The sequence below is a fragment of the Lissotriton helveticus genome, chromosome 7, assembly GCF_964261635.1.
Source record: "Lissotriton helveticus chromosome 7, aLisHel1.1, whole genome shotgun sequence".
NCBI classification, from domain to species: domain Eukaryota; kingdom Metazoa; phylum Chordata; class Amphibia; order Caudata; family Salamandridae; genus Lissotriton; species Lissotriton helveticus.
Genome location: NC_136068.1, coordinates 350,511,808 through 350,528,327, shown reverse-complemented (window position 1 = coordinate 350,528,327; position 16,520 = coordinate 350,511,808). Strand labels below are relative to the sequence as shown.

Genomic DNA, 16,520 nt, shown 5'->3' with positions numbered 1-16,520 from the left:
AGAACTTTCGTTCTTACATAGGATAACATTGCAGAGCTAAAAATTGTACTGTGTCCACTTTTTGTACTGACAAGAAGTTATATCTAAAAACGTACTTACCTGAATGATTTTTCTCTGGTGCCTAAACATATTTAAAGATACTTGCTATTTTTATAAATTAGTGTGGATCTCCTTCTTGAGTCGTGTTTGTCGTTTATTAATCAGTGTGTATTTGCAAATGTCTTGCACTCTGTGTTAAGCCTAAGGCTGCTCGACCAGACTACCCACTAAAAGAGCACTTTGGGATTGCACAGTAAGCCCCTGTCTACTCATAAGGGAGCATGTGGACTCTTTACATGGTATGTAAGATTTTTGATATATCACATAAAGAGCCCGCTTCCTACAGAATCTCTATAGTTACATTGGAGAGAGAAGTGGTGACCCTGTTCACGATGGTACGAGGTAGACGCATAGGAGGAGGTGGTTTTCGAACCTGCTCTGTAGGTGGAGTGGCGAAAGGAGCAATGAGGACTAGGTGTCTGAAGTGCACCTCTGTATCCTTGTTCATTATTTCCAAGGCTGGGGATTCCTGGGGACCGAAAAGATGGTATTTGTCGAAACGGCCATTTAATAGGCTTTCTTGTACTTCTGGGTTAAAGCCAGATATGTGAAGCCAGGCATGGCCCACAGCAAGATGCTAGGCACAAAGGATAGAGGTGCTGTAGATGAGCTTGCCTTCTGAGATCAGCTCCTGACACCTTGTCTTGTACTACTCTGGGAGATACTGGAGGAGTTCTTCCCTTTTGTCCCAGTAGGCAGTCATACTTTGCAAGCAAATCCATGGACTTGGCAATACGCCAGTGGTTGGTGGATTGAGCGGCCACCCTTTTACAAGAGGTGTCAATGAGTTTGTGTTCTTTGTCAGGAGGTGGTGGATGACTGCCAGCTTGGAAATTTGCTCGCTTGTGAGCAATGTAACAACAAGCGAGTCAGAAAGAATCTGTCCCCTGATGTAGATGGTGTAAGAAGGAGAGGATTTATATGTTTTAGCCACCGTGGGAGTGATGATTCTAGCTCTCTTAGGGGCTTTAAAAATATCCTCTGTATGACGTAGCATACCTTTAGGCATAGGGAGGTACTGGGTTGCTCTATGTGTGGTAGGGAGTGTCTTAAAAAGGAACTCCTCATAAAGAGGTTCCTTTTGCAACTGGTCCCCATTATATGCAGCGGCTCTAACAATGAGCTCCTGGTGTGAGGAGGAATAATCAGGAAGAGATGACCGAGTAGGACATAAGTCAGGATCAGTGAGTGTCCCCAGGAGAGTCAATATCACAGGCAGTGGTGTTGTACCCAATGTGTCATTCCCTGCCCTATACCCACCAGTGGAAGAGTGTCGGGGCCCTTGAGGTGTGATGTCCAATGGATCTTCCTGAGAGTGAGGTAAAGAGGGTGCATGTGGTGGAGGGAGGGGTGGGGTAGGGGTGGTGTTGGTGGAGAAGGTGGTAAAGGGCTGGTGGATTTGTCCAACTTCTTCCGCCTGGCCGGCACCAGTAGATCAATAATTTCTCTGAAACAGAGTTGCCGGTTCGATAGTGGTGAAGCAGAAACCAAAAAATACGCCCAGTATGAGCCTAGATATGGATTTGCTTTGGCTTGGATCCAGTTTCTACAGCAATTTATGGAGAATAGGCTCCATGGGCTTGCCAGGTCAGATTTCAGAGAAAGTTCGGAACGTTTCAGAGCCAAGGTTTTTGCTTTGGTGCTGAAGTGGTCAGTGCTGCAGATGGAGCTGGTCGGCTTAGCACCAAGGTGGTCGATGTCTTTGGCTGGTGTTTTGGCACCAAGCCCAAGGGCAGTGCATCCGAATCAGTCTTTCTGAACCGATCATGCCCTGAAGGCAGTGGTGGACCGGGAGCCTAGTGTTCAGTAGGAATCGAATGTCTTTTAGGTTGAGGGGGCAGGGGCTTCCATACTCATGGTTTGTTCAGTTGGATGAACTTCCTGCATCTCCAAGCCAAAATCAAGCTCAGGGTTAGGAGCTCTCATCAATGGAGAATGCCTCTACCTCCGCCACAAAGGTCTCAGAGTTCTTCCCCCTCTTCTTGACATTTTGATGACCAAAGATGTTGGGATTGTCCTCAACATCCCTCCGATGCATTACTTCGACATGCCCGATGGTCTGGGAGAGTCTTCTTCGACCGGAAAGACCTAAAGGCCTCCCAATCCTCCTCCCTGTGTTTGGATGACAAACACAGGTTACAGACCTGATGGAGATCAGTCTGAGGGTATTTGGCGTGGCAGCTCGGGCAGAAACGGAAAGGTGTCTGTTCCATCAACAGAAGGGCATTCTCTGAAGAACCCTGAGGAGATCGAAGTGTAGGCCCCGAAGGGCAACACCATTTTGGGCCATGGGTAAAGTGTGTCAATTCAAAGACAGAAAAGGTTTTCTATACTTCGATACACAAGACTGAGTACGCAGTCAACAACAATACCGACAAGGTGAGGGTGGGGTGGAGCACTACCCAAAAAAGCACCTTAATGGTCTTGACCCGGCACACAGGAACACACAATCTAACAATGGAACCTATGCCCATGTGCATTATCACCAAGAGGATTCCCTCTACCTCATGATACTAAAAACAACTTTCACACATCCTGACCCAATACTAGATGCAGGAGTATGCAAAGCCACACATGCCTCGAACTTGGTATTTCCTGCCCCCTCACCGATCTCTTCATGGCATCACCCGAACTTATTTGAAAAACAAAAAACACAGAGGTTTTCTTTTTTACTCCTACCTTACCCAGCTCCCTAATGGAACCCATTAATACAAAAAATGCTTACTTATTTTCTCTTGCCATCATTCACAACACTGAGCTAAATTACCCACTGTTCTACAATCATACACTCCCCTCCAAAATGGATCTCATGTTTAACCCTCATTGGTAACATTACTGAGAGTCAATTCATCTTTAGACTGCAAGTGATGGATGGTTTGCTTGTGTTAATCTTAGCCAGTGGTAATTACTCTGGGACATTCTATTCCACCTGTTTAACACATCTGTTCCACAGAAGATAAGGATCCAATGCCTTAGCCACATCACAAAAGGTTGGCATAGCCCAAAATGCTTAGACACGTCCATATTGAACAGGAACACAAGCCACTCCAGACTGGTTTCAGCATTGGGCTACTTCATCAATGAGGGATGCTTGAGTCCTAGGCACAATGAGCTCGATACCAACATTTAGTCACATCACCTCTACTTAGCATGGTGTGGCTAAATTTTACTGCCGGGGGAAAGCCCAGCCACCTTTCCTGGACCTCACCATAACCAACACCCATAACGCTGAGTCTTAACACCCCATCACAACCGAGAACAGGCACAGATCAAACTGGAAGGACATGCCCCAAACAACTTAGGCCCCTTGGCTAACCATTAGCACACTTCACAACTGTCCCTCCCTGTCAGATCAAGAGGCCAACTCTGTGAAGCCCACTAAAAATCACAAGCATGCAGGTACGCAGAACTGCGAGACAGTGCACAGGGATGTGGAATTATTTTTTAAATCTTGTTGTCCAAGAAACAAGTTACAGAAATCTACTAGTCTGCAAACAAATCAACTTGCCCGGCATCCTGCATAAATCAATTAGATGGGCTTCCAAAAAAATTTACCAGTTAAGTGTAGTGCGGTCTATGGCACTATTGACTTTACACAGTAAAGCCTTAGTTTGAGAGAAAACTGTTTTATAAAACGACACGGTGTCTACTGTACTGGAAAATTATATTTGCATAGTATACCATTTACAAAAGGTATTGCAAAGAAATAAAATACAGGAACAAGCATTTCAGGCACAAGCTGGTATTTACAAAACATCTGTGATCCAGTCATAGGTCAGAAATTAACATAAATGTTTCAGTGTATTCTGTATTCTCCGGCAATGTGAGGGATAGCTTTTCTAACTCATCAGGGAAGAGCAGGAGTCTGAGGGCTCCTTTCTTAAGAAGCAGTTATACAGATTTAATTTAAACTTACAGCAAAGAATCATCTCACAAAGGGTGCAGGATTCTCACTTGAATGGCTGTGACATTGCAACACATAATGGCCATAAAGAAAACTCATTGGTGTACACCAGCCCCGGCTCACCGTGGGGCAAGCGGTGGGGGAGGTAGGTTTATGACCAAGTATCTCAGTCTCACTAGCAGTCCCAAGCAGATTTACAATGATACTTGATGGTAAGGGTATAAGTTCGTCAACAGACAATACCCAATTTTTCTTTTATTTTATTTTAAAGAGGCACAAAAAAGGCTTTAAAACTTCCCAAAGGAGAGTGCACACTGGGAGAGCTTGAGTAGATTCCAGATCCGTGTTCCTTGCCTGTGCAAGCTAGGCAAAACTGACACAAGAACAGGTGGTATAGCAGTGCTCAAATTTGAAATGTCTAAACTCATGTAACAGGCTGGAATCAGGGCCAAAGAAGTGCAACTCCACTTATGAATCTTGTCAGTTCCCAGCAGGCTTTTGATGTTCCTTGGTACAAACGTAAGGAATTCCATCTGGGAAAATGTGTTTATAGGCTTATGATGCACCACTAAATGAATCCTGCGTTATCAGTATGAACATGGTTTCGGGGAAAAAGTCAGTGCCTTCAAAACGGTTATGGTTGGAGCCGTGAGGTTTCACCACTAATTCTTACCATAGTGCTGTGACAGAATTAGACTTCTGCAGCAAATTTAACACAATGATTCCATCTTGAGTGGCCAGCATTTGCCTCAATAGTCTTCCTCTAGTGAGGGCTATCTGATTTGTAAGAAAATACACATTACTGCCCAGAGTGTGTCCTGAACCTTCATTTTCGGACAGGAACCAACGCTGCCTCTCCATCAGAACAGAGTTTTACCTATTACGGTCAAGAGTATGGTTTAGTCCAAATACTGCTTGCTTACCAGTAAGTTGTTAAGAAATGAATCCTCAAGACAGGCATTTCTTAAATCATGTACACTATGGTTTAAACAGACGTCCAATATTGCATGCAGAAGGCGGCTGCCAGTAGAAATCTCCAAGCAAAAAAATCACAAATAGTCAGATGAAAAAATCCCACAATCAAGCTCCTTAATATGCTCAAAATAATCCTCAGCTGGAGAGCTAATTACTGGATGCTGGGGCATGTTACTGGCCTGGGTGTAGGGTAGGTGTAGGAGAAAAAAATCGTACACGGGGGCTTGTTTATTGGTTTTACATTGAGCTGTGCAATCATGCTTTGACCTTTTGTCCCAGAAGGTCATGACTTGTGACAGGAGATGAGGTTACTTGGTGGAAGTGTGGCACTTTATGCTATAGGGGAACATACCATGGGCAGCTATAAGAAAGAGTTGCAGGTTGAATCCTAGGAAGATGTTATGGAGAGAGGTGGAGACAGGGAAGAGTGGGAATGTTAGGGCACATACAAGAACAGAAATTACACAGGAAAGTAGCTTGGAGGGAAGGGAAAGTAATCTCCACACACATGCACACCTTTGTCCACCGTTTAGCATGAGGTGGCATCAGTTTCCAACATCTAAAAGACTGAAAGCATCATTCGTCTGGGTCAAATGCATTTCAAACAGAAGTGGAAGCTTGTGGACAGCATCTAAAGGTCAAGTTTAACAAGACTTCAGAAATTCATCAAAGCCTGAGCCCTAATCTAAGGAGGGTAAATGCAAGTGAATGTCTATTTTTTTCTTTACAACACATGATCCCACCATGACCTGACACACATACGCGCATGGCAGTCTTTTGTCTTCAAATATATGAAAGAGGCAAAGCCACTTGGAGACATTCACAGTAAAGTTAGCGAAGGGCAGGGTTTTCAATGGGATCTGGATATGGGGGATGGATTGCACAAAGAGCCTGTGATGGCTGATGGTTTACACAATGAACCCAATATTAGTGATGGGTTCCACAGGAAGCTAGCGTTACCTTTTTTTGGTGTGGGGGGGGAGGGGGGGGAAGCTGTTGATGAGTGAGCCTTTGGTAGTCCAGGATTCATAAAGGGAGCCAGGGATTCTCAGCTGGAGATGGCTTAAGTTACACAGTGGAAGCGGCTGATGATGGCTTTGTGGTTACATGTGGTGCCAGTGTTAGGCAGGTGGTCAGAGAAAAGGGAGGACTGATGGGGAGTTTAGCTATAGATTTAGATGGACATGGGCGCTAGACTGTGAACAAAAAATATAGCACTGGGCTTCTGACAGGAGAAAGAAGAGATGCGAGTTGGGGAAGTGAATGCTTGGGAGAGAGGTTACACTGTCAGCAAGGTAAGGATTTCATTGAGTGCACGAAAAAGAAAAGTTTGGACATGGCTAGAGATGGTTCAGGAGTTTGCTGTGGAGCAAGAAAGGATATGGGTATCAGATGTGGCTAAATGTGTGGGTTCATTAGGGAAGGCATGAACTAATTTTGGTGCTTTTTTGGTTTCAGACCTGAGTTTATAGTCGCTGTAAAGAACTCTAAATAAAAGCATTCATGTTATTTACTGGCTACTATCCTACATAGTGCCTCTACTCCGAGCACTCTAATGTTTGTTGTTTCTCTATTTAGTTGTCTCCAACAACACCTTCTGCTTTTTTTCCGTGCTTTGCATACAGTATTTTTTGAACGGAATAATAACTTCAGTGCTCCCTGCGTTGGGGTTAACTCTTGCGATCTGGGGTCTTCTTTAAATGTTACCATCATTGCAATGTGTAGCTGAGTGAGCACATTAGAGGTAGTTGGCCAAGAAGCCAAATCTAAGTGTGAGACACAGGGAGGTGTTTCAAGTTTGAAAGCAAAGCACTTCTAAGCCTCTCTGATGCGAGGGGACACCTGAGACTCTTTAATGTATCAGAGTCAGGCCAGAAGAGGAACAGGCCACCTTCAGACTCCCCACACTCCCTCAAGTTCTCAGTGACCACTGTTAAGAAGTCCATTTTAAGCACTGCGTTAAAAGATTGTCAAGCCTTTTTAATGTTATCCATTTGTAGTATACTTGAGGTAAACATTCCAGATGTTTCACTGGTATTGGCATGCATTGCATCATGCTAGTGAAGATGCAATCTGTTTACTAGATTAGCAGCTGTTAAAGGAGAGCACCAGACTTCTAAACACCGCTCCAATTAACTACAGTGTGTGATCTTGGGCAAATGTTCCCAAAACGGTTTGCACTTGGATAAAGGCTAACCCTATCCCAAACAACTGGACATTTACATATTAAGTGTTTTATTGATTAGTAGCACAATACCACTTTGTTTTAAACAGTATTAAAATCATGATCACACAGACCTAAAGTTACCCAGATTAGTTCTCAGTGGGGTGACTATCCTGTAATAAGAAGTAATTGCCATGTAGCAGATATCTGAAACGGTGCTGAATTGCTCTCTCAAAGTGATGAGCACCCCGTCTTGAGATTTTGAAGCCTCCATAAAGCCATACTTGGCCCTGCATTTAAACACATACAAAGCCCCTTGAAGTATTAAATAGAAGGTATTTATGAGAAATATCAGAAAACTGCTGGAAAACCTGCAAAAAGTGCACTCTGGCATTTCCTTTGTATTCTGTCGCTATCCTATTGTTCACTAATGCTGGTGAAAGGAGAAGTACTACAAAATAAACCGTTGACACAAAGCAGTCGATTTTATGTTGATTAATGTACAGAATGCACAGCAAGGGAAGCACTGGGGGGGGCGCTCCCAATAGGCATTAACTTAGATGTCCGGCCTAGGGAAACTAAAGGGTCATGTTAACAGTCCATAGGAGCAGCAGACTTGAGTTGAATCCACGAGGCCCAGAGGAATCACAAGCCACAGACAGGCCCGACAGGCAGGTATGATTATTCTAGGAGGTCCAAGGGAGGAAGCACCAGAGGAGAGGCCCATAAAAATGCTCATGAGAGAGGCCCATGGAACTGAAAGGGAAGCAAAGAAGTGAGAGCAGGGAACAGAGGGGCAGAAATAATGGGACCTGAATTTCCCAACTCGCCTGCCCTCTTACTTTAGTGTCCTAATAGGAGCTGTACTGTCCTGCTCCATGGCGTTCGTCACGACCTGATGAAATCTCCCTTTCAGGAGCAATCAGCAACCTTGTACCCACCCTCGGTCTGCATTCACCAATCAAACACAACATTTTACATCGGGGTGAGCTCAGGGTTTCTGCAGCCAATCAAAATAGTGACTGTAGTCATATACTTCCGGCAAATCATAGGCCGTCACACATTTCACAAGTAAAATACATCAGCCTCTGATGTTGTGATTGGCTGTAAAGCAGGAGAGTGTAGCAATTCTGTCCCTACTTAAAGTAATTTCATGTCTACTTGCCCCTCAGACAAGACATTAAAACTGCTTGCCCTGGAAATAAATCTAGGTGTCTTGGGTGTCGGGCGGTACAATTGCCCCACCCCTGAGTGCAGAAAGCAAAGGAGATGGTGACCTTCAGTGGGTGGTTGGAATAGAGAGGCGCAAGGGACAGTAAGAGGCACATATATTGACATAACAAACTGTCCTCTCCATGCTCTGTCTACTTTCCCTCCATGCTCCCAGGACCATATGGTCTTTAAGAGCACAAGGGTTCATAGAGAGTGTAGGGTCTGAGACAAGCATAGGAGTCGGGATTGTAAGGACAGTATGGAGTTTAGGCAAGTGTAGGGATCTTTTGAAAGCTCCTCCAGGTTCTGGCAACGGATACAAGAGGGGGCATATGGTCGCTAGTTGAATGTGTGTACATTTTGTGAGCAATTTAGTGACATTTCCTGTATAGTGCACACAGCTAACGTGCCATCCCTAAGGTGAATTGGTGGTAACGACTGAAAGAAGTTGAAAACACTCCGACATAGTGCGGCGGAGGGTGAGAAGGTGACTCAAGCACAATGCTCACAGTTTTCAAAGTCAGGGAAATGGGATTGACAGTGTAAAGTGGCAAGCTATGTCCTGGGAAAGAGAGGGGAGCCCAGAGTTAGGGGAAGTTTGAGAGTGAGTGGGAGACTGAATACTGAATACACACGAAACACCCCTCCCTATAATACTATATTTCATAGTAAATGAGCAGACAGCCTTAAACACCTAACCAACAACATTTGCTTTTCAAAGAGGCTGTTACTCAACGTCTTGTGGGTGGGTCATTTTTTTCTAGTTCACCGAATGAAGTTAAACATTTTCTAATTTGGAGCACAGTATAATCCTGCCATTCCCATATGTCACTTAGCAGAGGCTATGGTGAGCCTACTTTTTCACCTAAACCTCTTAGGTTAGCGTCAGTCATGCTGGACTAACAGGACCATTCATGGGGGAAAAGCACTTTCTGCATTTCTTGTGATATTGGCTTTCCTGTTTCCAGCTTTAGAAAAAGATACACCCTCTATAGCAACAACAGCCATCCCAGTCTGTGAACACACATGCCTGAAATGCAAAGTGCAATATCTTTTTTCGACTACGTCTGAAGGGGCTACAGAGCTGAAATGTACTCAATTTAGTCTATCTGCAACCTTGAGATGGACTAAGCTCCTACATAGTGAAGATTTGAAACTTTGAGTTTGGTACAGGAACTCCGGGGTCTATAAAATGATGCCTCGGGGCAGCAACATAGCCAATGAGGGGGATGCTGGTAGGAAGGTGCTGCTTATGAAGCAGCTTTGCACTATACAAATGGAGTTTGACTGAATGAAGATATACAAGCGTAGTGCCATGAACGGGCAATGTTGCAAGAGATGCAGTAAGTGGAAGAGGCTCAGCGAATGCAGTGCGGATGCAAATGCAACTGAGCGAGTACTGAAGGGCCACAGACAGCAAAAAACATGGTAACAAAGAATAGGCGGGGAGAATTAATGCATATAGTAGGCATTGTGCCAAAGGAGAAGTCAATTGGGTTTTGGGTGTGTGAGGTGAAGATCGAGAGTATGGGTCATGCTATCAAATAAAGAGATAGGGAGATGTGTACATTGTAAGAGAACATGGTTGCTTATTAAAGGTAGTGGGGATGGGACATGTTGAGGGAGAAAGACAAGATAACAAATAAAAAAACAAAGTGAAGGAGCACATGGCATCAAAAGCAAAGGGCAGCAGGAGAGATCTTAAGCAGACAGCAGAGGGGGAGGAGGAAGACGAGAAGAACACGGTAGCAAGTGAAAGTAAAGTGATTTGATACTTGTTAGGTGGTGGGGTGGAGAATCATGGAGGAGAGCATGTGGTAAACAGGTAGGGCAGAGTAAATAGGGATTCACTGGTGTGAAATTAGAGCATTATGGAGAAACCCGAACTGCAATCACTATTTTAACTGTAATCACTACTGGTTTTGATAAAGCTGATCTTGACACAGGAATTAGAACTAGCAAATAAAGATTTTTTTTGCTTAGTTTTTGTACACATACTACCTGTGGCTAATAAATTAGGTAAAAGTTATTTTCACAGAAATTATTTCACATAAATTCATTAGGCTCTGTTACGCAAGATTCATTGTCTCGGTCTTGTGCACAAAATAAAAAAACCAGCCAGTCTTATATTTTTGGATTTCGCCTGGATAAGGCCAGTACTAGCCACCAGGGAAGCTACACAGCAGGTGCATATCCTGTAAAGTGCAAGGCAGTAGCTGAATCTTTCTCGCTCGTTCTCTTTCACATGCAAACATACAAAATGCTGACTATCGCCAGAATCAATCCATCTGCACAAAGTGCAACAGAACAGCTTTTCATTAACAGTTTGCTGCCCTAGCTCTCACCGACAAAGTCCGTCTTCTGCTTGGTGTTGTCGTAATCGGCACCACACACCTCAATCTCTACAAATGGGCACACAATGCCTCGTCCGTTTTTGGGGAGATGTCGCGCTCCGAGGACCTTTCGATAAAAGAATTCAAAAGAAATCAGTGTACTAAACCCATCCAAGGGGAGAAGCGTAGGCAATGACAGTAGAGCAAAGCATCCCACAAATAACCTATGCGAAAAAGCCTCAATACAGAGCAAACATGATTGAGGGGTTAGAGCCTCAACATCTGTACATACCAATATGTGCACTCTGTGTCAGACAGCAAGCACGGATGCAAACTTATGGCAGTGAGAGGAATGATAGGGAACAGATCTGCCTATATTATAAACTACTTCACAGACAGCAACTATTTTGTTATACCATTAATACATAACTGTCTTGATATAAAATGTATTTATGTATATTGATTGATGTTCCAGCTGTACTTGATGTATGCTGATGTTTGGTTAGCATTTTACATTTTCCTGTGCTACTTTAATCCTAGCCGGCAGCTAATGTTTTCTGAGGTGAGCAACTGGGGTACACATCATTCACACATTCTTTGCCCATCCGTTACTTCTGAAGACAAACATCCTGTAACCCTTGAAAGTAATAAACCTTCAGATTTAGTTAGGTAACCGGTGTACAGTCAATTTTTCTGAGGTTCACTGTTTATTATCTATTGTCTGTTACCTTTTGCTCTCCACTCTCACTTCTTTCATTATCACTTTTCATCATCCTCCAATGCCGGTCAAAAACGCAAGTTTTCATCTTCCACTCAATCAATTTTCCATCAATAAAATATTTCCTCATTTCACCTGACTTTTTTCATAATTATGTGGCCTCCTCTCCTCTTTCTTCCTATCTGTTTTTTCCACGTTTTTGAGAAATCTTTCCTCAGTCTGGCTTTCATTCCCTTAGCAAGAGAGTCATCAGGCATGTACCCAGCCTTTGTGTCCTTCTCATAATAAAGACTCAGAAATACAACTTTCAGATATGGGAGCACTTTGCACATCTTCTCGGAAGTGGGTGTGGAGTATCTGGTAGAATGAAGCCCACATTGCCAGAGAGAGAGAGAGAGAGGTGGGGAATGGAAGCAGTTAGTCTACATGGCATTTTGAAGAAACAATAGGGAGAGACTAGTTTGACTGCAGCCATCATTATGTGCCTAAGAATCAAAAAAGCACCTTTGGTCAACACCTTCAAGTGTGGGGCAGACAATTCATTCAAGGAGTTTTTGGAGAACGTCACAAACCTCAATGTAGATGATCAATGGCTCGACTATTCTCAGGGAGCACTTATCGAAGGGGTCGAAGGAGTCATCCCTCATGCTGGGTGGCTGCAACATGTATCCGCAGCGTCCGCTTGCCAAGAACAGAGATTGATTCATTTGCATTGGCTTGTCTGAAAGAAAAGATGGTTAGTATGAACCTGCCATTGTAGAGGCAATGTCCTTCGCTCTCACTGATTTAGGAGCAGGCATCAAATAACAACCCATCACAATAGTTGGACACTTCCTATTCAACACATGATCAAAGCAGCGTTTTTTTATAAGTAGAAGGAATTAGAGAAAAAATGTAGAGCAAGTCACATATTTACTCTGAGTACTCCTTCAACCCACCCAAATTTAAAGACAACCCAATTGGCTATACTGAATGCAAAAACAATTGACTTACCTTCGCGGGTAATATAAACAATCAGACATAAGCACATAGGTACATCCAATATGTTAGAGTAACCACAACAATGAGAACGAGCATTTGATCGAGCACAGCTGAGCAAGTGAATGCCAACTAGTACGCTCAGGCAACCGGAAACACTAACCTCAATAATCTTTACATATGTGAACTTTCCCTGCTTTCCTTGGGGTGCTATGGGGTACATTGTAAAATATGCAACAGCTTAAGATGTGTGCACGATTTTTTTATTTTCAACTAAAAAAGCTTATTTCAGCTTGTTAAGACACGCCTACATCTGCTAGCAAAGCTTGTTTTCAGATGTATTCTAAAGCATATTAAAACTGATTAAACATAATAAATGGTTTTGTAACCCAGAATTGGGAACAACTCAGTTTTCTTAAATTTAAACTGGAGGATCATCCGAAGTCAAATCCCTCTCCTGTTCCTTAATGAACAGATTACTAACAGTAGTGATGAAGCTGAGATTATCATTAAGCATTATTTTGTATTCTTTCACAGCATACAACCAATACCAAGGCTAATTTACATGTGTGGCCAGTTTTAATTGATTTTGCTTAAGTCATTGCTAGGTACTACAGGTTTACCGCAACTTGACAGCGATGCACCAGGAGTGGCTTCTGTGAAATGAGAATATAGGGAATTCACAATGTTAAAAAAGTAAAATGCAGGGATGTGAAAAAGAAAATACACCTCCTTAAGGTTTAACCTATTGAGTCATATTTGACCACTTAGTCCTTACTCAGTCCCAACAATAGTTAAAAGTGCAAGGTGTCAAGAAAAGTGGCAACCTAGTTGAGAACTATGTGGTATGTGTTGAATTGAAAGGCGTACTCTAACACTTAAAATGCCAGTCATCAGAAAGCTTTACACCGAATTTGATTCACACTAGTGGCAGAAGCCAAATTACTTTATCACTTAATGGGCTATGAAGAAATTCTCTGCAGCACAAAAACACATCTGGTAGCGGCTAAAATCACAGTGCCATGAGAGTGGTTTACCTGGAGTCTGGAAGTTGAGTGCTACAAGCTGACTGCCACAGATCCACATAGGGAGTGGGTCATAGTTCGAGGAATCAAGGCGCTGGCCCTTTGGGTAGATGCGAGAGAGTTGCCGCCGGTTGTACTGGAGGAACTTCTTGCCTTTGATCTTATTGACATACTTTTCAGCTTTGGTTTCCGGAAAAGATGACATGTCTCTGTAGCAGGCCCGCTCTGTGCCAATTTCTGCAAAAATGAAATACAATGTACTAACCAGTGAAATATTTTTCAGTTCCCAGGATAAAGCTCTGTAGACATTAATACCCTCAGACCCCAGAAAGATCTTTGCATCTCACCTTTTCAATCAAGACATAGTTCATGATGCTGCCTTTGTCATCTATTAAGAGTGGTATAATCGTAGTAAGAAGGTAACAACAAAGCGTTTATGAGTAAAGAGCTGGCAGAAATGAATGGCAGGCTGGGTGGACCAGTTAGAGTTTATCAAACAAAACCGTTGTAGGAGCTGGCTCTCTATTTGGAGCACTAAAAAGAAGTATACTGTGCAGATAGTCCAGTGGGTCATCAATTGGCTTACAGAGGCTAATGTAGATAATACTAACGCTCTCTGTTGTGTTAGTGTGGGGGAGCAGTTAGGCTTATCAGAGGGTAGTGCTAAGCAATTGTTGTACTCACAGAGGCAATAAATGAGATACATGCTCAAAGAATAAATCTGAGACCAAATTAGAAAAATAACACTTCTTTTTATATATTTTGTAAAGCCAAGAACTTTGTTCAAAGTAAGTACTGTTTTTTTAATATATTTTCACAGATAAGTAAAACATTCAAACCTGTGCGCTTTTATGCAAAATGCAACCCTATGGGAGGAAAAGTCAGAGATTCATAGAGGTAGGTGCAGTCAGATCAGGGGTTCACCTTCAGGTTTTGGAGTTGTAGTGGACCAAAGTAAGTACTACCAGCAGTTCTTTAGGAACTGCCTGGGTTTTCCCAGAAGCAGGGTGCTGGTGAGGTTGTAGCTGGGCACACCACAGTGAAATGGGGGTTAACTGGAAACAGGCTGTACAGGGGGACTTGGGGACAAGTCAGAGAGCTCCCAAACAGGGGCCTAGGTAGCAAGGGGTCTTGGAGCAAGGGGGCACAGCCGGTTTTTCGGGACCTGGGCAGGGCGGCACAGGTGCAGAGTGGTTAGGACGGCTGGGCTGATGCGCAAAGATACTCCTTGTGGTTCGAGGGAAACAGCTGGCAGGGGCAAAATCAGAACAGCTGGGCCACTCACGAAGTGAATCCCAGTGATGCTGAAGTCCCTCGACTGCTGCCCGTTCGTGGTACTGTGGGAATCCAGACTGGACTCTCACTGTTGGTGCTTGATGCAGGGCATCCGGTACCTTGGGGGTTGGTGCTGCAAGGTTCTGGTCGGTCCTGGTGTCTTCACATTCAGTGGGGAGACAGATCTAAATTTCCAGAGCACTAGTACCATCTCTTGGTTGTCTGCGGTGTCAGTCGGGCCGGGGAGTTGAAAGGCAACTTGTTGTTGCCTGCAGACTGTAGGGGAGTAGTCAATCTACTCCAAGGGAGATTGTAGGCGATTGCTGGCAGTGTACACAAGGCTTTAGTAGTTCCCCAGCTTGCAGGACGAGTCACTTTGTCGCGATTGTCGTGAGAGTTGCGAGCAAGCAGAGTTTAGCTCCAAAAGTTCTCTGCTTTTTGGCTGTTCTCGCCAGACAGTGACTCGTCTTCGTCCTTCTCTTGATCTGTTGAATCTGACTTCTACCTAAATACTCAATGTAGGGGGGGTTAAGGAGAGTGACAGGTAGTAGCCAATGGGGTGCCTACCTTTATGGTGTCTACACCCTCTCTACATGACCACTTCCGGTAGGAAGTGGGTATAAGCCTGATCCTAGATTGCCAATTCCATCCAAAACAAGATGGAGGAATCTGAAAAGGGGATCCACATCAGCTAGTCCACCTCAGGGGTGATGCTGGCTTGATGTGGGTACACCTCCTAATATTACTAATTTCAATGCCTGCCTTGCTGCCAAAAAGTGGGGTCAGGACAGGGGGGGTTGGGTATCTCCACTATTTGGAGAGAGCTTGGTCACATAAGAAAGGCAGCAGGGCCTTTGAAGCTTCCTGCCCTGGAATGCAGTTCCTGCTTGGAGGAGGTGTGCACATCTCTGCCCAGAGCAGGCTTTGTTTCTGACCTCCGTGAGGAAATGCTCTCACCTCAGGGGGTCAGAAACCTGTATAGGGTGGCTGGCCAGTAGAGACCAGTCAGTGAACACACAAGGGATTGGTAGGTTTTCAGGGGGCACCACTATGGTGCCCTCTGCGTGCATTTGTTAATAAATCCAGCACTGACATCAGTGGGGGTTTATCAAGTCTAGGTGTTTGGCACTAAACACCTTGGGGTACAGCGAAGCCATCATGTAGACGGGGAACACCTAAGCACGAGTGTCCAGCCCATGCACTTGGTATGGCTTCACTGTGCACGTGTTATCTAAAGGTGAACTTAGACTTCACAGGGACACATCGACTCCTGCAGATATGCCCACACATGGGTATAGTGTACCCTATCTTAGAGCGGTTAGGCTTGCTGTAAGGGTGACTTACCAATACAACATGCAGTGCTGGATAGGCATGGCACACAAGTATGTGCAACATGTCGACTCTTCGTTTTTCTCTGCACCAAGACAAGCAGGCTGCAATGCCATCAGCTTGGTGAGGGGTCCCTTAGGATGGCACAATTCGTGCTGCAGCCCTTAGGAATCCTCTTCATTCCCAATGCCCTACCGCTTACTAGAGACTTACATGGACCCTAAAGTGGTGTCAAATGTTGAACAATGCTACAGCTTTAGTGAAAGAACAAAGGTGCTGGGGATCTGGTTAGTTTGGTCAAAGTTGCATCAGATACCAGGCAAAAAGTGGGGGGATACTGCAACAGAGTCCAGTTTTCTACAATCATTCTTTCTATGAGTATTACCTCAATATATTGCAGTTATTAGTCCATGCATTGCATTACCAATGCATCCTCTTCCTGGTGTGCGTAAACAAGACATATTACTGCCATTAGTCACTTTAGCAATCACTTTAACATTCACTGTTT

At 44.0% G+C, this 16,520-nt stretch overlaps 1 protein-coding gene across 2 annotated transcripts in view; it reads right to left on the bottom strand.

Moving 5' to 3' along the window:
• Nucleotides 1–16,520, bottom strand: part of PLCG1 (phospholipase C gamma 1) — a 595,860-nt gene that overhangs the window by 60,203 nt on the left and 519,137 nt on the right. For both annotated transcript variants that reach the window (XM_078652159.1, XM_078652158.1), the window contains exons 26-28: nt 13,421–13,645; nt 11,978–12,126; nt 10,700–10,814 (exon numbers count right to left, since the gene is read on the bottom strand). In XM_078652159.1, coding sequence (XP_078508285.1) covers nt 10,700–10,814; nt 11,978–12,126; nt 13,421–13,645 — 489 coding nt within the window. The remainder of the gene's footprint in view (nt 1–10,699; nt 10,815–11,977; nt 12,127–13,420; nt 13,646–16,520) is intronic.